At 38.7% G+C, this 23099-nt stretch overlaps 1 protein-coding gene across 23 annotated transcripts in view; it reads right to left on the reverse strand.

Annotated features, from left to right (window-relative positions):
* Positions 1 to 2612: 2612 nt before the first annotated feature.
* MADD (MAP kinase activating death domain) overlaps positions 2613 to 23099 on the reverse strand; it is a 55394-nt gene continuing 34907 nt past the window's right edge. For 22 of the 23 annotated variants that reach the window (XM_061462139.1, XM_061462138.1, XM_061462135.1 and 19 more), the window contains 9 exons: positions 22227 to 22332; positions 20262 to 20372; positions 18698 to 18805; positions 18450 to 18614; positions 17279 to 17351; positions 16222 to 16328; positions 10942 to 11011; positions 5826 to 5872; positions 2613 to 4119 (listed from right to left, as the gene is read on the reverse strand). In XM_061462139.1, the coding sequence (XP_061318123.1) occupies positions 4012 to 4119; positions 5826 to 5872; positions 10942 to 11011; positions 16222 to 16328; positions 17279 to 17351; positions 18450 to 18614; positions 18698 to 18805; positions 20262 to 20372; positions 22227 to 22332 (895 nt within the window). In that variant the 3' untranslated portion in view covers positions 2613 to 4011. The remainder of the gene's footprint in view (positions 4120 to 5825; positions 5873 to 10941; positions 11012 to 16221; positions 16329 to 17278; positions 17352 to 18449; positions 18615 to 18697; positions 18806 to 20261; positions 20373 to 22226; positions 22333 to 23099) is intronic. The other variant, XM_061462131.1, reaches the window with a different exon arrangement.

Here is a 23099-nt window from a genome sequence, read left to right on the forward strand (position 1 = left end):
AAAATGATAACCCTCAGGTGTCTGGAAATGTCTTGTCCTTGTGAGAAGCAGATGCCTCTGGCAGAATTGTAACTTCTGGAAGAGCAAGAGGCTCTTTGGCATTGCCTTTTGTTTGGCAAGGTCCTTTGCACAAAGCTGCTGCTTCTAGGTCCTAATCCCCACTTGTTTAGGAGCTGGAAGCCGTCTTTTGCCAAAATCTGGCTTGTCTAAGACTTGGAGTTCCTAAATCCCACTGAAGCTGAGCAGAAACCATTTTTCTTACAGAAGGAGGATCTCACTTCAGAGGCAAAATTTTCTGCCTTTGACCCATTTGTCAGTCAGGGGAACTGGGATGTAAGTATTTCTCTTTGTGAGAAGCTTAGTATCTATTTTCTGTCTAGTTCTGAATTCAGTGGTTACGGGAACCTATGCCTGACACAGGGGCAAGCTTTGCTTCCTTATTAAGAACCAAAAGCCCTCCTCTGGCATAAATATCTGCAGTATCTTTGCAACACCAAGGTTCCTAAGAAGGCTTAGAATCAGACCCATGTTTTTTTCATCCAGTTTGATCACTAAGAAAGAATTTTAGTTGGAATCAAAATTCTTCATGATTTACATTTACTAGAAATTTAGCTTTTGAATACCCAGATGAACTTCTCTGCTGTCATGAAAGTGTCAAAGTAGAAGGGTAGGGATTATCTGCAGTCAGAAAGCAGGGTGTAAGAAAATTTTACAATGATTTCCTTAAAGTAATGAACTTTTTCCTCCAACAAAGTTTTTTCCATATATCTTTAATAAATATCACTTAATAAGTACCATTGTTACGGCACTGATATTAAAACCTGTAATCTTTCAAATGTGCACCCACTCATATTAGAAACTGACTGCATTCACAAACAAATCAAAGGCATCTTTCTAGAACATCACGATGAAGACCTGTGATCCAAAAAACCAGATAAATTAGTAACCATCTTTAAAACTGCCATAAGGAGTAGTCACGAACCCCAGCGTCTGCAGAGATCACTTAACAATGTTTTCGAAAACCAACCTGCACAAACAAGTTGTAGCAGAAAAATAAACTTGTTGATGAGCAAACACTGTAAGTTTTAAGGCAAGTTCATAAATCTTTGTCACATTAGTGACAAATAGCACAGGTGTTAAAGTAAAAAGGTTGTCATCTTGAAATACTTAAAACCTGAGGCACAGGCTCCTCCTAGTGGTAAAAACAAATTACTCCTTTTGTTCTAAGCCGCCTAGCACTAGTTGTTATTACCTATTAGTCTTCCGTTTCGTTCTGGAAGCTTTAGAACCCTCAAAGTTCTTACTACTGCTAAGGAATTCCTACCTAAAGATCAAAATATGTGGTACATCACAAAACACTTGCAAATCACTGTTCCTTTTTTTCCTCCAGGTTTTATGTACCTCTCATGATGACTGTATTTCAAAAGACTTACACTTTTACACCACTTTTAAATCTGATCTTCATTTGGTATGCCCAGAATGCCTTTAGTAGTGGAAACACTACACAGCTTGCCTTTGTCTCAGGTGAATACATACATTCCCACCGTCAGCAGGACACCTGCCAAGTCACCATCAGCATGAAAGGTTTTGTACGGTTCAATTTTGAAGCCAAGACAGTTGCTCTCACCTAAAGACCAGAAGCTCAGTGTTAGTGCACTTGAGGTTGTTGCTGATTCTTCTTTGCTACTTAACAAGTGCTGCAACTATTCAGCCCCATGTTCTTGAAAAGAATTGCATCAAAAGGGGCAGAGGGCCCTTTTTGCTATCAAGTGCTTTGAAAGTCTTATCCTGGACTGAAGTTTCTCAGCAGTATAGTGTACAGAAGTTTATGCAATTTATGACTTTAAGTCACAGAAAAATAAACTTGAAAAAATACAGCTTCTACAGGGGGAGAAAGGGAACTGTGTATAGTAAGCAATGCTGTGCATTTAATGATTTTAAACTCTAATCGCCCCCTTATAAGTTAATGGTTTGACTAAATTAATGGTTTGAATCTCCCCCTTATAAGTTAATGGTTTGAATATTAATAGGCCTGCTACAGTAATCACAACTTAAAAACTACAAATGTCTACCTAAGTGGGACCCAGTATTGCAGTAAATGGAACATCTATTGTAAGCCAAAGTGATTTAAGCTCTAACTGTACTTGTAATACAGTAGTATCAACAATACTGCAATTGCTAAAAATTCAGATATTCCTGTAAGAAGACTTGCAGTCTCGGAAGAAAAAAGAAAGAAAATAACAAAACAGGCTAATTTCAGGGTTTGGCAATTTCAGTTTTGCCTTCATATTAGGAAAGGATGAAAAATCCTTTACATGTTGCTTCTATATGCATGTGTGCATAAAAAGTCAGTATTTCATCAGTGTCTGTTCTCCCTAGTCATGTTTTTCAGACACCTTTTTAAAAAGACAAATCACATTCATGTTATGATACAAGAAAAAACAACCCAACAAAACAACTTTCAACTGCTTACGTGGAAAAAAGTATAGATTTTCTACTTACAGTTTTCTCTTTTTCATTATTTCACATGTGTATGATGTATTTTGTATATAATTACATAAATTTCAGAATAAGTTGCATCAATAGAAGAGGACAGAAGGAAGAAAACCAGGTGCTGGTTGAATGACATTTTATTTTCACATTCAGAGAGCTGTACAGTTTCTATAAATAGATATGGTACTATAATATTTACATCATTTCCTCACCCATTACTAGTATATTCCATTCAAAACAGTAGATACCCTGACTAAGGGTTATTTCTGGGTGCATTTACTCATAATTTTATGTCAAAACATACAATACATCCGTTTGCATCAGAGCATTTTTTCCAGGTATTTTACATGTAACAATTTCTCTCTAGACAGTCTCTGCTTTGAGCATCCCGAGACCTTTCCAGACAAGTGCAGTTAGTTCAAGAACAAAAACAGGATGCAAAAAACATTCACATTCGGCCTACTTAAAATAAGGAATGTGACGGATAGTTTTAACTGCAGGAGTTTCATTATACAGTAACACAGGATTTGCAAGAAATACAGGCAGAGATTGGAAAAAAAGGCAATAGCTTAAAAAATCTGGACATAGAATAATCCTTTGGGTTTTGAACATGTTCACCAAATAGCCATAGGAATATCTGGTGATACAAACCCAGAGAGACATGGATCTGCCCGGTGCTTTTGTCAGTAATGTTTCCAAGTTTTACACTTCCTTACGCATTTTCTAACCCCTGCGATTAACTGCTTTTGGTAGTGCTTATATGCATTTGCCAGCTCTGCTGCTGGGATAAATCTACAAATATTACCTAAACTCGCATTTGAAAATCCACAGAATCCATGAGGTGGCAGGGGTTTTCACAATATACTGCCTGCAAAGTTTCTCTCTCCACTTCTTTTCCCACTGGAATACCAGTCATATCCACAAATGGACCAATTTAATAGCCAAACTTCAACTGTCACGTGGTGTTTTAAGACTATTGTAACTGTTCATCTCTCCCAAAAGGATCTGAAAGAACTATGTGACAAGAACACCATGTTGGTGGTTAAAAATGAACAACACAGAAGGAAAACAATAAAAACACAACATTTAAACAACATGCAGGATCAGACTGCTTCCACTGTGCACACACCAGAGAAGCTGAAAGCAGAAGCCTGCAGTTGTAGAGTGATTAACCTGTAACAAGTGCCACTAGAAACAAAAAACATCCAAACTGAAGCCATTAGTCATCTTAAGAAAAAGGGAATTCCAACGGAATGGCCAGAATAGGTCACTCACAGCTGGATACTGATGCTCAAAACTGTCTGATTAACAGCTGATAGAAAAACTCCATAAAGAACGAATTCAGAAGGAGACTGAGCAGTGAAGTCTTAGGTTTTTCTATGGGGAAAGACTTGCAGGATCATACATAAATAATCAAGTTCTCATAGAAGACAATAAGGTGAGCTCCAGAAACTGCAGTAAAAAGGGGAATACTGCATTATCAACGTGCCAAAGGGTAGGTATTTTCCAATATCAGGATCAACTGGAAACCGGTCGAGGTGGTTTGCTTTTGTTTTCTGCCTCTTTTCCACGAACTGCAGCCACATAAGAGAAGAGACACAGCACGGAGTAGCAGATCTCATGAGCCTAGAACAATTTAGAAAAGGAGATAATGATATTCAGATGATCTAGTGTTTTACAAAATCCACTGTACATTTTGTATTTAGCTGCATGCCTGGCTACAGGCAAAAAAATCAGGGAAAAGTGTCCCATACTACCTTCTGATTGAGATGGATAGAGAAAAAAAGCCTTGTAACAACTATAAAACCTCCTTTGGGATAAAAACATTAGTTGCTTGATAGTATGATTCTAATAATTTTTAAGAACAGTATGCTAAGCTTGAAAGTTGGCTAGCTGGCTTTAGAAATAACCATCCTACATATCTGCCTTTGGTCTGTTGTATGAAGTTACATACTCATTTTTTTTTCTGGGAGGGGTTGAATTAAAAGAGTCTACAACTAAACATCCAGTACTTTACCTTAACTCATGAGATGGTGGGATTCTTCCTTATTCACAACTAGCTTTTTATTCTCAAAAGTACAAGGACTGGTAATCCTTGCCATTGTTAACCAATGCCAGTAAATCCATATGTAACACAAGCTTTTTCTCTCTTTTTTACTTTTTAATGGTAAAAAAGCAACAAAACCACAACCCAACATTGCATGTTTCATATGAAGAACAGCAAAGCAACTTTGTCACTGCCTTAACGCAGAGGGTTGCACATAGCATCATCATGATTTACCATTATTGCTTTTAAACAATTAAGTGTGCTATTGTTTAACAGGAAATCCCCTGTTAGCACATGTCTGGCAGCACAATTCTGTGAAGGTAAGACTTGGACTTCGTTTATATCTCAGTTCTAATACTGGCTGTTCTGGTGATCTTAAAAATTCTTGCCTTGTAAACTGACATTTATTACTTTGTAAAGGTAACAAGAATAACCACTTGTTTTGTTGTATTATAGTACAAGCCAAAACACTTGTGTAAAATATCATTAATTTGCACTAAGCTGTTTTTTCTTATTAAAAGATACAGCTATCTGCTTCTTAAATTACATATATTCTAAGCATTTTGTTCCTAAAACATTGCTAATTTCTTCAATTTTTTACTCTTGAAGGACTATGAGTTCCATGCAACCATCAAATGCATGTGATGCACTTCAGACATTAAGTAACTGAAGAAATTTCAGTTCTGATGATAACCACTTGTTTCTATTTCTTCCTCATAAATGCATATAAGCCTGATCATTGAACTATTCTGCGTAGAAGTGCTGACTACCAGTGTCAACTGCTGGTGTCCAAAAAATGCTATAAAAACTGAGCACTAAACCACAGCAATGGGTTTTCCAACATGGGAGGAAATCAATACTTCTACAGGTCTCTTGCATTTCAATGCTGTCTTTCAGGAGTAAATGGGAAGTTTTCATAAACTCAGTCAGCAATTGTTTTATGCCTGAGAACCAATCTCCCTTCTGTAGATTAAGGATTGTGTTTTACATTGTCTTAACAACTCTTACTGTGCTAAATTCATGCTAAGACCTTGCATCTTTATCTATCCTAACAAAAGCAACTGTGCTTTTTTGCACTACCTGTGAGTACTTCTAGTTTCATAGAAACAACAATCACCAATTTTTGTTGTCTTCCCTTTAGGAAAACAATCATAAAAGAGCAGCTAGTGTTTCACTGCAGTATTAGCACTGCAAATCCTGCAATCTCAGTGTCATTCTTTCAACACATGAAAACGTAAAGATATATCCTCTAAAGAACTACCAGAAAGCATCAGAGTTGACTCACCATTGGCGTCTTGTACTTGTGGCTCACCACTTCTTTAGTTTCAGGAACTAAAACCGGACGGGCAAGAGACAAAACAAAAAGTTCAAAAAACGAGAGGAAAAGGGGAAAGCAATAGCACAATGTTCCCATAGGAAAGGGAAGGGATGCACACAGACAGCAGGTGCAGGTACAGGGCACCTCACTATCCCTTACTTCTAGATACGCTTCCTTCTCTTCATTTATATTAAATATGTCCTTGAAGATACTGGTAATGTCATGATAAATTACTCAGGTTGGCAAAAATATTCCACTGTCTCTGTTTGGAAAGACATAGCAGGTATTTGATGGTTCTTAGAGACTCCAGCTTTTCTCATACTACTTATTCCTGCTAGAGAGCAAAATGAATGACAAAGTATGCTTAATGACAAAATATGCCTAATGTCTACTGTGATAAAACAATAACCAACAATTCCAGAAGAATCTGTCAGTATGTGATTCCCAAAGATTTTATCCTTCAGATATCTGAATCCTTCTCTGCTAAATACCAGATCTCAACAGAGGACACTCATTACAGAGGACACTCTGCAGTTAGTTACTGAAATCCAGAACAAAGAAAAAGAGATGAAAGAGAAATTTTCTGAACTGGAAGACTCTTTCCTAGTTCTATTTCAAGTTTCTCAAGACATTCTTTCGCCTGTCTCAGATGTGTGTGATGGTTGTTACTTGATATACTCACTGAAAACGGTCATTGCTTTTGAACAAGCTGGCTTAAAATAGAATACTCATTTCAGTCACACATATTCTTAAAATACCTGCTGATTTCTGTAAGACTTCATAGATAAAGATGATCAGGGCACTGATGAATAAAAACCAGACTTATTACCCAGAAGATTTAATCTTGTTCCCATGAACTGCCCCAGACTAACAGGAAGGAAAGAGGCAAAATAGAGCTGAATAAACTTTGCCTTTCATTCTCACTGTGGAACGCATAAAAAAGCAAACTGTAACCATCCCATTGGTGTGCAATGCATCTGAACTCTGCTTTTGACCCACACTTGGTCTACAAAGGTTGTTGTGAACAGATACCATGGGAAATCACCAGAAGAGAACAAAGACCACACTAAGAACATACAAATGGCAAATTTACAATGTTAAGATCAGTGGAACAGCAAGACCAACTGTGGGTACTTCCTTTTCCAGTATGGCTGAAATTTGCCATGAAATTTCTATGTCACATCAAAAAGATTAAGAAGAAGCAATACAGAAATTATGCAAAACCAAATCATACCAGGCTTGTAGAGGAAGGGTAAATGTTTTATTACACATAGTACTAGTGACAAGAAAAGAAACAGAGGCAGATGAGTTCAGTATGAGTAACTAGGAAAAGTCCACACCAAAACCTATTCATGCACATGTCACCTTTTCTATGATATGACACAGCTAAATGCTGGAGAGGGGATGGATCACACTCTATGGGGCCAAACACAGGCAGTGCAGACTGGGTTGCACAAAGTCATCTAAACACAAATTAGTGTTTAGATGACTTTGAATTAGAATTAGTGCCTACTAATTCTCCTATGTCTTGGTATGTCATTCTTGAAAGAAAAGCTAGTGAGAAGTACAGAATATGACTGTAAAAAGCAATGGTTTTGTTCATTTGTTCAATTTTCTCTTCTCTTGGGTTGGCAGTTACATTAAGGACTGAGAAACATGGGAAGCACACACCCAGGCTGCACTGCCCCAGTGAAACCAGTGACCAGATCTGGGAGGATAAGAAGGTGCACATCAAGCTACCTTACCCGTTGGCACCAGATGGTTCCAAATTAACTCCACATCACCAGGGGACAAAGGTGGGACTGAGGCTGGTGCACAGCCAACTAGTGTAGGACTTTTACAGCTGTGTAAGTCTCACTGCCCACTAGATAACATACAACTGTTCATATACTATTCAAAAAGCAGGAAAGGAAAGCTGTAAGGACCTTGTGCCACGAGGGAAGGAGAGAAGGGAACCTGTGAAGTCCTTTATCATAGTTGAGAGTAGGAATAGAGGGAACAGAGAGCACCTAGGCAAGGTCCCTCCATTTCACAGTCAGTATAAATAAGTACAGTAATTCCAGTCGGGAAAAATCTTCTGAGAGGACTGAGGAAGAGTAAAAAGAATGGGTTTGGATTTATGCTCAGAGAAGTGAAAGCACTACTGCTGCAGAATACAAAAAGAAGAAAGAAAATAAAAAGAAAAAAAGACCCCAGCCTCGAATTAAGAGATTAGAAGCACTTCTAACATTAAGACATTCCTGATGCTGTTGATGCTAAGTGGATGAAGGGAGTAAATTATTAAGCACCATCCTGCAGCCTTTGGTCCTGTGAATGAAAATATGGCACTAGCATAGAATGAGTTTAGGGGACAACACTTTACCTGCTGGAGAATGAAGGTTTTCATAGCAGCGGCGGTGAAGGGGCCACAAGAAAGTAAAGCACAAGTACGCAGCAGTAACTCAAATTCCAGAGGGAAGAGCCTTACATTTCCTCACTTACTTAAATCTCCACTTCCATTTGTGGGCAACAATTCCTGAATATCTGCTTTGCATCCTGCTCTGAAATCACAATGCCAAATTTCATGCTGCCACCTAAAACTTTCACTCCCTGCTGTGCTATCACTGAACTTGGAGCATTTGTGCTTGGCAAAACCAAGTAAACCAGTCTTTCACTGAAGTCTTTCCCACCAGGCTGAAGTATGCATGCTCACTGCTCTCTATCTTTCTAAGACTATAATCCTGCAATACGGAATCTGACTGCAAGGTTCACAATGCTTAACACAGCTAAATATCCTCACTTAAGAAATCCACACGAGTTTTTGCTGAATGCTGTTCTTTACTATTAAATTAACATGTTAAGTTCACTTGAATAGGACAGGTTGGACTATCTTCTCATCTTCATAACAGTTAAAAAGCAGCTCTGAGGTGGTCTCTCAACTGTGCACAAGAAGTTTCACCCCCCTGCAACATCTTTCTTCCTTTCTTCTTTCTGTTTATTAGCTGGATGAGCAAACTGTAAATCTCACTTGGTACATTTAAACTGGTTCTTGTCTGTGACCTCTGTTTTGGGAGAAGGGTGTTTCTCATTTGATTGGTTTCATTTCTCAGGCTTTGCTTGTAGTGTCTAACTCCCAGTTTATTTTTAACTACTCCTAAAATTACCCTTTCATAAGTTCCATTATCACAATTTTAGCTTTTGCAATAGGCCTTTGATTACAAAATTTTCTGTTATAAAGGTTCTTTTTCTTACAGTTATTACAGTCATTATTCAGAGGCTAAATACTATTACAGCCATCAACAGAAGTTGACTGGAAATAACTAAGTCTAACTAGACTATCTGTCTTCTTATGCAATATAAACAAACTATTAAAAGAAATACTTTTGAGTTAAACCTCCCCAAAATGATCCAAAAATTACTTGCTTTGATCCAAGTAATTTCTTCTAAGTTAAGGGTTTCAGAAGCTGAAGCCATTCTTTAAACTGATAGTATGGCTTCTGAATTCTCCTTTGTAAAACTCATCAATAATCTTTTACACCCTTAAGCAATTTCTGTAAGTAGTAAAACGAATCAGGCCTGACAGGGTGAAAGTATGGTATCAAAGGAATACACAGCCATGAAGCCATAAAGACAACTTCGGAACATCTAAACTATTAGAAAACTTTCAGGGTTTGAATACATTGATCTGACCATCTGAACCACAAACAACATTATCAGAAAATGGGGGAAAATTGTTAAAAATTCAAATCCCAAACTTCTGGGAGATTAATTTATGGCAAATGACAAGCAAACTGCAATAGTCAGAAAGGCTTTATCATCTGACTAGCTTATAACTTTGTATCACCGAAAGGAGGTAACACATTATTATGGTCAGAGTCACTAATTTCAGCAATCTCATATTAAAAGCCTTTCATATTCTAAGAGAGAATCCCTCAGCCAGAACATTCTATTCACAGCACCAAGGAACAACAAGTCTTGGTATAGGGAGCTGCTGGGTTGGATTTTGAATAGGGGCCAACGTATGGATGCTCATCTGCTATGGAAAGAACATTGTAAATTTTATCTTCTTTTGAAATGTTTCATACATAACACTTAAGACCTAGACAAATGTCTCACAGATGGGTGGAAGAATAAACCAATATGGTTTGGGGACTATTTCAAGAGAAGTATGTGGATCACTCCTCTGGAGAGCTGCATCTGAAGTCACTCATTTTGTTCAGACACTAGTTAAGTACAACATGACTGCCACTGACACTGAACAGCCGCAGGCAGCTTCTATGTTATAGCAATACCTGACGAAAACAGCACAAATTCTCTATTCTCCTTAACCTTTACATTTCTACTCTTTACCAGGGATGTTCTGAAACAAAAGCCACAGGATAAATCAAGTGCAACTTGACAAAATATCTTCTGCTCCGTACAACAAAATGAAATTCCACACAGAGCAAAGAGGAAGCTTTGCAATTAACAGTAATTCTTTGTAATGAAAACATAGTGTGTTAGAATCATAGAATAGAATCATAGAATAGTTAGGGTTGGAAACAACCTTAAGATCATCAAGTTCCAACCACCCTGCCATGGGCAGGGACACCCCACACTAAACCATATCACCCAAGGCCTTGTGCAACCTGATCTTGATCACTGCCAGGGATGGAGCATTCACAACCTCCCTGGGCAACTCATTCCAGTGCCTCACCACCCTAACAGGAAAGGATTTCCTCCTTATATCCAATCTAAACTTCTCCTGTTTAAGTTTTAACCCGTTGAGAAAGATCAACTATAAATCCTACCTAAAAATGTGGTTTCTCAGATGAAAAAAGAACATACCACAGAAAATTCCTACACACCTCCAAGTTTAACTGTTTTCTTTGCTTCAGAAGACTCAAAACATCATCTCTATTAACAAAAAGCACCTAGGCCACAAATCTTAATATGATGAAAATTAACATGTGAAGTTTAATGTTTAGTCACCCATCTCTCAGTTAGGCAACTTCTGTGCAATCTACATTTCTCTCCCATCTTTGAAACTGCAGTGCAGCTAAGGACTGGAAATTTGAGTTACTGCCATGTGAGTACAGACCTAATATCAAAATAATGTAATTACCAAATTCCTCCAGGACAAAGACTCCTCGCACAGTATTGCACTTTTTAATGTGATTCAGCTCTATGAAAACCTACAAAAACAGGAAGAAAAGTAACATCAAATTAGTCAGGTTGGTTTTGTTGGGGTTTTTATTTAAACTAAAAACCAAAATGAAACAAAAACATCATCACAGCAGATACAACCTGAAGTGTTGTAGCATACACTACCAGTTCATTTACAGTTTAATATATAAATAAAGGGTGAAATAAATATTCAAAAGACAAACTTGCCACAATGCTAGAAATCAACAAATAACTTAAAAGTGCTAAGAAGCGAAGACAGCAGAAGATGAAGTACCTTCCGCTCCTTGCAGGAGGAGAAAGCATGGAAGAGAAACGAAGGAGTTAGTAACTCTGACATATCCAACATTGCTACCCCTTCAGGCACTCAAATGAGTTATTGCAAAAAGAATACCAACACACCTGAAATACAACAGAAGAGGGGGACAAGAAAAAAGCTGGCTCCCAAATTTGGCATGATTTGTAGCCTCTGATCCATCCCAGTTAGATTCTGCCCCTCCATGCATCCTCCTCCAGCATAGAGGGCAGGTAAGGGGCACTCTACTTCCCACCCTGACACTGATTCTCCTAACCCATCCAGTATTCAATTTAATCCAGTGAGGAACCTCTAACCTTCCTTATCCCTCACAGACTTGCCGTTTGAGACTTCTTTATTACAGTTTCTGATATATAATCTGCATACTTACTCTTGTAACTGTCTCCTCTAACTGTCAGTACCAGTTTTCTGCTTTAAGCAGGACAGGAGAGTTGGACCCTCCTCTATCATTTGCTCACTTCACACAGGGCTGCTGCTAGCTGAGCAGTCACTCAGAAAACAAACCTGCTTTAAACTTACACTTTACATACGTAAACCCCAAAAGAAAGACAGTTGCACTGCACGACTAGGTTTCTCAGTCCAGAATGTAGATGCCAAGATTGCATAACCAACCAAGTTCTCTGAGCATATTGAGTTTATTCAATACCCAATCTATTTCAAGAAACAGAACAGTTCCTTCTTACGTGCACATCTCCAAAAAGGTCAGATCAGTACACAGATGGAAGAAGCTGCAGAAGGGAGTCAATTCCACATTCCATTTTTCCATATACTTGCTTTTTCAATGCAGGAGAAACACTGAGAGTAACACTGCCCTATAGTTCAGTGTCTTTGTCCAGTACCCTAGAAAGACCCTTGCAAGTCTATATAACAGCAGTCTGGATTGACATTTTCGGTGCCTTGTACATGTCATACACCATGAACTCAGGACCTTTGTTAAAAATGTTACTAGAGAAACTCTGTCATTTTGGAAAGAAGGGAAAGGAAAACTCTGCAACCCTCTGAATCCAGTATTAGCAACACCCATGCAGCCATAGATGACACACTCCCCAAGAAAGACAAAGGAAGTCAACACCAGAAATTGTTGGGTTTTAAAGAATCAGGCTTATCTGTATGGGTAGAGATCAGTAACTGCACCACATACCTGAGCAGCCTGGCTAATTTTCAAATCAAAGGGATTTTATTGTTACTTTTATTAGTAGAGAACTGACAAACAGGCCTAGGCTATTTTTTGCTCAATATAAAAACCTAAGCTTCCAGTTACTTAGAAAATACGAAGCTTACTTTCTGCTTACATTCAAGGGAACGTAACCCCATCTTTTTTGTTTCCCTGGTCTTGCCCTTGTTCTGTATTCATTTTGTTGGTAAAAAAACCCTTATCTTTTGAGGAACAGTTACAAAGCAAACACATCAAAAACAGAACTTTCTTTGCTGCACTTCGCTTCCTTTTTCTGTGATGTTTTCTGTGAGAAATTTTTGCTAGTGGTCTAAAGAACAAAATTCAGGAATCCAATAGAAAGGCTCAAGTGAAACATTGGTTGTTTTATGCGGTAACAGTAAAGCTGCCTAAAAGACTTGACTGCCCCCAGTGCTCGGGTCTGAGCACTGTATTTCCACAAGAGGTATGAGTGAGATGGGAATTTAGTGAGTTTGTTACAATTAAAGTAAGTTAACCGTTTTCAGAAGACGTCTGAGTTGATGGGCAATTCCTTGCTATGTCGTTTAAGGGACAGAGATGCTCTCTTCTCACTCAGTCAGAAAACAAGTGTAAAGGAAATAACAGTTACTTACCCTAGGGAAACTGTGGTTCTTCAAGACAGAGCATTCAGTGTGGATCCTACTGTAGATGGGCATGTGCCTGCTGCATTTTATTAAACTTCCATCTATTTTTGACACAGATGAATTCATAATGGGGACAGAATTACAGAGTCCCAATATTATAACAGAATTTGGAGATGTGAACTCAGAATAATCTGCCAATGCCACAGGGACACTCAATTCCTCCCTATTCCAAAGGGCTTCTTCTGATCTGATAGGCACAGATACAACTGAACATTTTTTCTTCTTAAGCTGTCATGGGGAAACCATTTGTGAGTACTAAAGACAGCCATGGCAATCATGGGTTGGCCCACCATGCATCTAAGACATTTCCTGAAGGATTCGCAAGGTAGTAAGAAAGGATACACACTGCAAATCAAGAGCCTTCAAAAACAGTTTCATGAAAGCAAGCACCATTCTAATACCAAAGCATAATGTTCCATCTTTTCAGGTAGGACAGAACAGACTTAAACATTTATTTACGCCTTCTTTTTAAATAAAAAAATTGGAAATCTCGGTTCTAAATGTTCTAAATGAATTATTTCTATGACATCCAACCAAGCAGAGCAATGGAAAACCCTTCTGTTAGTAAGCTGCATTGCTGAAAGAGTACTTGGAAAGAGGGCCTTACTCCATATACAGGGACTGTATATGGAGTAAGGAGAGCCAGATGAAGTGAAAGCTGTGCCTGATGAGGTCCTGCAGGCATTTGTCAATTAGCCAACAAATTCCACAGACACAGAAAAAACCCTTTTAAACACAGAAATGGCTGAAGGATCCTGGGTTTCACCATGCTCATAGACATGTTCCGAAACCAACTGCCTTAGGGAGCAATCCATAAAATTTATAGGAGAAGTGGAAAGGACAATTCATCTAGAATAGCAGAGCTTTTATTAAGCAGCAGACTGGCTGATGAGTGCTAGAACAGGAATACAAACATTCTTTAGCTCCCCAGAGTAAGGAAATTGGAGGGGACTTTTTCTTTAACAGTACAACTAGCAGGAGCCCTTTATATAACTGCTACAGTTGTCCATTCTATACAGACCCTCACATGGCTGACCTTTGTTATCTGTCTAGACACTTTGTTTTGAGAAGAACAATAAGGATATGTCTTAGGCCCACTAACTGGTACTGAATGCCCTTGCCAGCTGCCAATGGAAATCTAACAGACCAAGGATTAAACATACTGAATATATTTTCCAGAACTATATTTGTTTCAATATCCATCTTAAGAAATGAAACTCATCTGGCTACAGCCACAGTGGGAAGGGGATGAAGAGGAGGAATAACCTTTCGGGGGGGGGGAGACAGCTGGCACACTTCATGGGTCTGACCTGCTCAGACTGTCCTTTTCATCACAGACAGCAAATCAGAGCACTCTTTTCTGCAAGGAAGGATATGGTAAAGCTAGAACTCTCTGAGTGTGTGTGGTAGCATGGGACTCAGTATCTGTGGTACACAATTCAACTGGTGATGCTCCTAACAATCAGTATTGGATTTCCCTAAAGTTTATTTCAGAATGTTATTCCAGTCTTTCAGGGAAAAAAAAAAGACTTTAAGAACAAAGGTATGTTCTAGGATTTGGAGTTTTTCCTTTGGACAGATGCATGTGTGCTCATTATGTGTTTAACACTGAGTGTTTTTGCCTTGTGATGAAGCCTGTTGCACTTAAGAAACCATGATGATATGGCTACCTTCTTATATGTCTTTTCTAAGTGCAAAAGTATATGTGCCTGCTTGTTCGTTTATGAAAAAGACTTATGTCCATAAACTGTTCAAGAGATGAACTGTTTGAGCTCAACATCATTTTTGACTTCTGGAAGAAGCTAAAAAAGGAGGAACAAACAGAATATCCCCTGTGGTGTGTCCTTACCTCAGGACAAAGCAATTTCTAGTACATCCATCTCTAATGATATCAAACTGTTGCTTCAAGACCAGGGTTTAATTTTCAGAGGCTTTAGACTGACATTTCCAATGACTCTAAAAATTCATCATGTACTACCAATGAGTTCCTCTTGCACTTCTTCAAACTTCAGCAGATCCAATAAAAAGTTAAAATCTACAACTAAGTCAGGAAGTAGGCTTGAAATACTACAGCAGCTCAGCTGTAGTCCAGGTTCTACCTTGGTAATAGATTAGAAGGAAACTGGAGGTTCACAACTCTGCACTCCTTATACTGGCACATACAAACTCAAGAGACACATGGTGCTGCTGTGACCTTGGGAGAAGTATTAAAGATTCTGAGCATGTGTGTTTGAGATGCACGTGCACTTCCAGTGGGATCTACACTGATGTATCCTCAAAGAACAAAGCTTGTGTGGGGAGAAAAGTCTAGTCAGGAGGAAAGGAAAAAGCACTCCACAGAGGACTAACAGAAGCTTTTTTTCTCTCACACACACACATTCTCTCTCTCCCCCCTAAAAACTGATTCTACTGTCTAGCATAACATGCATTTAATATCATAAGCAAAACAAAAAAACACAAAGCAAAATAAAAAACAAGGATCAAAGGAAGCAACAGAAACAACATCCAGAGAAAGGAAGAAATAACAGTTCTAGTCGTGTTTCCTCTGTGCCCACTCATTTTTGTGAATTACAGCAAGAGCCACTTCTCCATTTTATTTTCATACTAAATTCTACAGATGATTTTGCAAATTTCAACACTGTACCTGCAATATTCAGTCGCTTTAAGGTTCACCACTTACGGCATCAGGATATGTTCACAGTGCGATACATCATGGCACTTTAGATTACTTATGATCACCTTTTCTGTCCCCTGATATACTGGCTACCATTTGTTCCGTGCTTAGACAATTCAAATCACCACAAACAGTAACTTGAAGCCTGTATCCATGCTTTTCTTCAGTTGATTACAACTTTCCTGAGGATATTTAATTTCAGTATATTTTTACACACATTATATATATGTATTTATATATGCACATGTGTTTGTGTGTAAACATACATATGCTTTTTTACCCCCATCAGGCTATCACTTGGCCTTGCTGATACTCTGGGAAGAGGAAACACAAACGCAGGCGTGCTGCAAAAAGCTTCATGCTCACAGTCTTCTCATAGATTTCCCTCGTACCTGACTGTGCATAAATTTCAGGTTAATTCCTTCCAGTGTGACCTGAAGAAGACCTCCTTCACCCGTTTTCATATCCTGCACAGGGAACTCACCACCCAACTCAGGGCCTGGGATGGTAATAAAAATAATCAAAGAAAAAAACCCCAAACAAACAAAAATATCCAGAGAAAGAGAGAGAAAGAATAAAAAGCAGTCAGCCAAGTCATGGCATGGGGAAAAGAAATATAAATCAATAAAAACATGATTTCCATTCGATGTGCATAGCAAGAGGACACTGCTAAGAATAGCAGCGAGCACTGAAGTAAGAGTCCTCTCACTAATGACAGCATGCTGAGAACCACTAGGTTTTTAAGTATCATAACAAAGTTCATCCTGGTTACATGAAGGGACATGGATGTCATCTCAATCTATATTTATTTAGTTCATATTGGGGTTTTGTTTGTTCATTTTAAAGGCCTTATTTCATTTCTGCATGGTAAGACACTGCAATCACACGATACCACAGACAGCACAGTCTTAAGTACATGTGAGCTTGGTGATTTTGTATAGCATTGTTTTATTCTTTCAGTAATGAAAAAGTCAATATGGTTACAACAATGACAATTTAATAGAGGACATTAATAGATGACAATCTAGGTACTTTCACCTACTTTCTTTAGCATCATTCTGTTCAGTTAGAAGATGCTTTCTTACAATTACTTTTAGAAAATTATCCTTTGTGCAGAACCACTGGAGAATGGCTTTCAAACACATTTTTAATATTACATTACTATCCAATTCTTAATACAGCTTTCAAAGACACTTTTTCCTCCTCTACACTCAGTGAAAATCCAGTCTTTCATCCTCCTCCTCCAATTAAACTGAATAAACAGTAGCAGGAAGAAAATGATAGCTCTTCCAAGCTCCAACAGCTAGCTCAGTGTTGAACACTTAAGATGCTACATACACACAGATGTACCAAACTGCCCTGAGATTTCCAAGTAAAAGGAGATTATGTTCAAAGTAGTTATTAATACAAGAAATATTTCTGGTGTTTCCAACAAGCAAAATCTTGTACCTGGTTTAATGCTTTGCTGTCTTGCTGCTGCTCGCTCCATACTATCCTTCACACAGTAGTATAATTCCCGACACTAATGTATAAAAGAAGAGTGATACAATGTTATTTTTTAAATTACTAAGGAAAAAAGAATAGCAAGATTCAAAGGTTTTACAAAAAGAAAAGCCCCTTGTGGTGCATAATGAACAAAAGCCTATAGAAGTTCAACCACAGCTAATTACTCGATGGTGTTTATTTCTCAAGATGACACGGAAAGTCTTTCATATCATTTCATAGCACAAGCTAGTGAAGTGTTTGTGGCTTAGTACATGCCCATGAGTAATCTAACCAAGTTTACTCGGTTCCTATTGTAGAAAAAGCCTTAAAACAGTATCACAAACACTCCCTTTTAGCTTCCAGCAATCAATGTTACTGGTCATGCTCATATAACCTATTTTTTTGTTATTCACATGACTTTCCATATGGAAATGATCTATTCATCTTCCCCCCAGCACACCTCTGTAGTATCAAATAATAGTTAAGCCATAATCTCTGAGTAAAAGTTTAAGATTTTCTATCTGAAACCCAAGATAAATCCAATTAATTTTCCAAGTAACTTGTGTAGCACACTGCTTTTGTCCTCCTTCCCTTCATATTCAGACCTGCGTTACAATGACCTGGTCTGTGTGAAAGGAATTTTCTGAAGCAGAATTCTAATCCCTTTATATACCTCAAGGTAATAACCTTTTAATATAATACTTGCATTTACAAATCTCCACCTTTTGTTTGCTGGTCATTGTGGAGCAGTTACTGAGTTCTAAGAGTTTTCCTAGCAAGTTTAAACTACTTCTTTAGATTTGCAATTAACGATAAGGAGAAGAAAAGGGCTTTCATATTAGCAGAGAATGTAGGAATTTACTCAGTATTTAATGCTGCTTTCCTTCTTCTAACCAAAAAAACGAAATAAAAGCTACACATGTAAGGTGTTAAATTACATCCTGCGGTACTACTGTCCTCAGGTAAAGGACAAGGCCTAATGCCAGCTTCAGATGCCAGTGCTGTTTAACAGCCACTGCAGCCCAGTAACCAGTGCTGGAGAGAGAATGCTATTTTCTGATTAAACATGGAATATAACACACCCAGGATTTGTTTGTTTTCCCTCAGTATTGCGTGTATTAAACAAGACGCCTACCTTCTTTGTGTAGAACTTGTTCAGCTGTGTCTCCTGACCATTCCTCCGCCAGAGGCACAGCACTTTTGTTTTGGGACAGTAAGTCATGTTGATGAGCTTTTCATACCACCAACGTTCATATACAGTCCCAATGTTGCTTCTCAGCACAATGCAATCATCACATACCTGGGAGCACAAAATACTATATAAGACTTCTAATATTATTTACTGAATGCTACTACTTGCATTGATATTATTCTTGTCTCTACCTCCATGAAAAATATGTCTCCAGTTGTGTCTGTCCCAGCATGTACTACAAAAGTCTGCTTCTTGATGTGGCGGCTGCCACTGGGTCTCACAGGGAGTTCCCGTCCATTCTAGGACAAAAATATGCAATCGTTAATGAACTTTGAAACCAATTTCTCCTGATCTACTGCAAAAAAAGTCCATCAGGTGACGTTACAAGCATTTTCAACAACTTAACAAAAAAAACAAGTATTTTTAACACAGCTGACTTCAGGCAATTTTGGACAAAGCCTTAAGCAAAATGCTCCCGTAAGTTTAGTTTCAACAAGCATGACTCGCAGTCATCACAGCTTACAATATTCACACTGGTACCATACTCAGCATGGGGTATTGAGGTGTCTGGGTTATACTAACATTGCAGTAAACTGGTCTGCTTTTTCAAAAATAATTGGAAGATCATTTTGTGTCCTTTCTGTGCATAAAACTAAGTTCCAAATGTAAAAGCACCTTGAAAAATTAGCTTTCAAAGGGCCTAACTTGCATCCACCCTAGTGATGGCGGTATTAAAAGCTGGCTAGTTTTATTAACTTAAGTGTTAGCCTGACTTCTTAATGAGCATTATAGGATGCAAGGTTTATTCTGGAGGTGATCCTGCCCCTCTACTCTGCTCTCGTGAAACTTCACTTGGAGTATTGTGTGCAGTTCTGGTGTCCTCAACATAAAAAGGACATAGAACTGTTGGAACAAGTCCAGAGGAGGCCACAAGGATGATCAGGGGACTGGAGCACCTCCTGTATGAAGATAGGCTGAGAAAGTTGGGGCTGTTCAGCCTGGAGAAGAGAAGGCTGCGCGGAGACCTCATAGGAGTCTTCCAGTATCTGAAGGGGGCCTATAGGGATGCTGGAGAGGGACTCTTCATTAGGGACTGTAGTGACAGGACAAGGGGTAACGGGTTAAAACTTAAACAGGGGAAGTTTAGATTGGATATAAGAAAGAAGTTCTTTCCTGTTAGGGTGGTGAGGCACTGGAATGGGTTGCCCGAGGAAGTTGTGAATGCTCCATCCCTGGCAGTGTTCAAGACCAGGTTGGAGAGAGCCTTGGGTGACATGGTTTAGTGTGAGGTGTCCCTGCCCATGGCAGGGGGGTTGGAACTTGATGATCTTAAGGTCCTTTCCAACCCTGACTATTCTATGATTCTACGGCAGCAGACAGCAGAAACAGTCTTATACAGAAACTGATAGCTACAAGTCTTATAATGACCTGGAAACCAATGGAAGACTAAACGCTTGTTACAGTCATAGTGAGAATAATGGTTCTCACCCTCAAAAGTGGTATTAAGAAAACATAGAGCTGTGGTACACATGTTTATACATACTTACATTGCAGTTCCAATTGATAACTGCATAATATTATAAACAGGGGATACAATTACAGTCTTTATTCTATTCATTTGAAGGCAGAATTTAATAATTCAATTTAATTATTTGTAATATGTTTAAATGAGTGTTGCAGAGCATTTTTAGATTAATTTTGAGATAATCTTTTTCCTCCACTGTAGCTCCCACAGATACATCCCTGTTCACTTACCAGATTGGCCAGTTTGTCTAGAATATCATTTATTTGCTGGCTGTGCACCAAGCCAATATGTGACTTCCCCATCAGACGACGCACCTTTTTCCTAATATCATTCTTGTTCACCTAGAGGGCAAACAGCAAGACAGTTACAGAGTCTTCTCTACTCACAGGTGCCACCTCCTATCTACCAAAATCAACGTATCTCGTTTTCCATTGCTAAGGCAGCAAAACAACTGCTCCGCAGCTCAGTCATGCTAGGATCTCTTTAGTCCAGCTGTACAAGCACAAGCTGTGCACACACTAATTTTCCCAGCTATTAAACAACTGATACTGTGCACAACAGATTTCCTGCCTTAGTCTTGCACAAGAGCATCAATGCCACTACCTGCACTTCCAACAACTGACATCAAAAGCCTCAGTTCTCCATGTTGCCACTTACATGATGAGTGCTACCTGCCAGGCTAGCTTCTCCACCTCTTCCTCTGCAAAGAGTTGATTTAGTCAACTATGCAGCCCTCAGCACAAGAAATACTGACACAGAGGCATGATATCTTTGACAATTCTCAGTCTTTCATGATCTGTTTCCCAGTCCTAGGCCAGGGCTCTAACAAACAATTGCAAATAGTCCCCAAACAGCAGCTGGATCCTCCTAAGACGAGCTGCAGAGAAGCTCAGAGCAAAACATTTCTGCCTCAGGAGCACTTTCAAAAGGCTATTATGAACATCAGCCATGGATACTAAAGGCTTCAAGACAGTAAACTCATGCTTGGGTGCTGACTTCAAGATGGATTGGGCATTCTTTTTAATCCTATTGTGATTATGGCTTAATGCTATGGAGCATAGAAAACAAACTCAAACTCCTTTCTTCCTTTGACAAGAGTCCTTTGCAGTTGAAAGAAAACATTCCATTTTTCAGGAATTTTTAGGTAAAAACTGCTAGGTTTTGCTACCCCAAACCAAGAAAATTAATTATATACCAAGGTGTTGGGTTTGGAGGATTATGCTTCCCTTTACAGCTCAGAATTCACCTCTCTAGTAATAGAAGGCCTTCCAACTTGCAGTTTCTACTAGAAGCTGCCCTAAGGTAAGATACCTTGGGTACAGTCTTTAGCCTCTTAAAGCTTTCATGCTAACTGCTTAAAAAGAAAAATCCTACATACAAATAACATGCACTGAATTCTAGATCCACCACTTTCTATCCCAAGACTGATAGTGTGGAGCAGGGAGGATAAGTAACCATGACAACAACAAAAAAATCCCTCCAACCAACAACAAAACCACCCCACACCCCTTGTTTTGCCCAGTTCTTCATCCCATCCTCACTCTTGAGCATCTCTGAAGATGCTCTGAAAACTGTTGCGCTATCTGCTACAGGCAAAATCAATGCACCTAAGCTGGATCTAAATGTAGCAAGAATTTTAGGAGACGGATCTTCAAGTGACTTTGAGGGACGGTTTGGACTACCTAACAAATCATTCAGACTAAAAGAAATATATTGTAAGTAGCCACCTGCAGCATTAAGGTGCATACAGACAGCCCACTGAATGAGAAAGTGGGTTGCTTACCAGAAACAGCAAATTTCATGTTAAGTTACTGATACACAAATTCACAATCTGCCCATGTTTGGAATTTGCAGCTGTGAGGAAATCAGATTAGAAGATGCTCTCTATTTAATTTCTAACTCATACTATTAAAAAGAAGAACGGCTACTAAGGTTACTGGTAAAAATAATACACTTCTATTTTAAAGGCAAGGTATATGCATACCCATGGCATAGAACGTAGGCATAGAACTGCATAAACTCAGACAAGATCTCTCAAAGAATCTCCATTTTTTTGTTAAGATTAGGAGATGCTTAGAACATTCTTTTTTACTTCACTGTTCTGAGCTCCATGGACAAAGATGCATAGTTTCAAGACAACAACAAAATATTCTGCTTACATCTGAGCAGTGATCTGTTAAAGAGAAAGGAGTCACCTTTATCATAAGCATATAAGCAATCATATTATGCAGCAGTGTGGCCAACAAGCGGTCCTCATCATCCTCCAAACGCTTTCGATCATGTTCTCCCAGGGAAAGATACCTGCAAGAAGAGCTAGATCTGAAACAGACTCAAAGGCACTAGCAGTGTGCTTTGGTGAATTAGATATTTACAAGTATATCATGATATAAATGATTAGATATTTACAAATAGAGCACTATTTGTAAAGTGTATGGCAAATAAAACACAAAGCCGAATGGGCATTTTCCAGTAAACCACTGAGATCGTTAATTAAACATTTCCATTAATTATTAACTGGTTGAAGTACATAACATCTGCTCAGTTGGAAAGCTCTCAGTAATCCACTGGGCTTATCCATTTCCTGGATCAGTCACAGCTCCATGACAATTACACCTGCCAGAAGAGGAACATGAAGCTCACTACAAGAGCTACCCGCCTTCAGAGCTTAAATACAGCTGCAAGGCAGGAGTGAACTGATGAAGGAAGTACATAGGCACTCTCTTTTTCCAGAAAGCTACCAGTAGATGGTGGAAAAAAACAGTTTTCAAACTATCACAAGCTCCTGTTTTGGCTTCCAGATGCCATGTTACACGATAGCATAGAATCATAGAATAGTTAGAGATTCAAAGGTGCAGTCAGTACAGCTGCAGGTGGCAGATGGAGCAGGGAATGACCAGAGCTAAGGGGGTGGAAAAAAGCAAACAGGTAGTGAAGTTCAGCATCCTAAAAGTAGCCTAGCTTTAAGCAACCACATGGATATTTCTAGAGAGCGGTTCCCTCTTTGGCTTTTTGTTTCTTTTAACTACAAACTGTGCAGTAAAAACACCTGTCAGTGACTTTGCATTTTG

This window comes from Pezoporus flaviventris, unplaced genomic scaffold (genome assembly GCF_033815535.1).
Source record: "Pezoporus flaviventris isolate CSIRO_AGI_PZ_B2104156 unplaced genomic scaffold, CSIRO_AGI_Pfla_v1 ptg000035l, whole genome shotgun sequence".
NCBI lineage: Eukaryota > Metazoa > Chordata > Aves > Psittaciformes > Psittacidae > Pezoporus > Pezoporus flaviventris.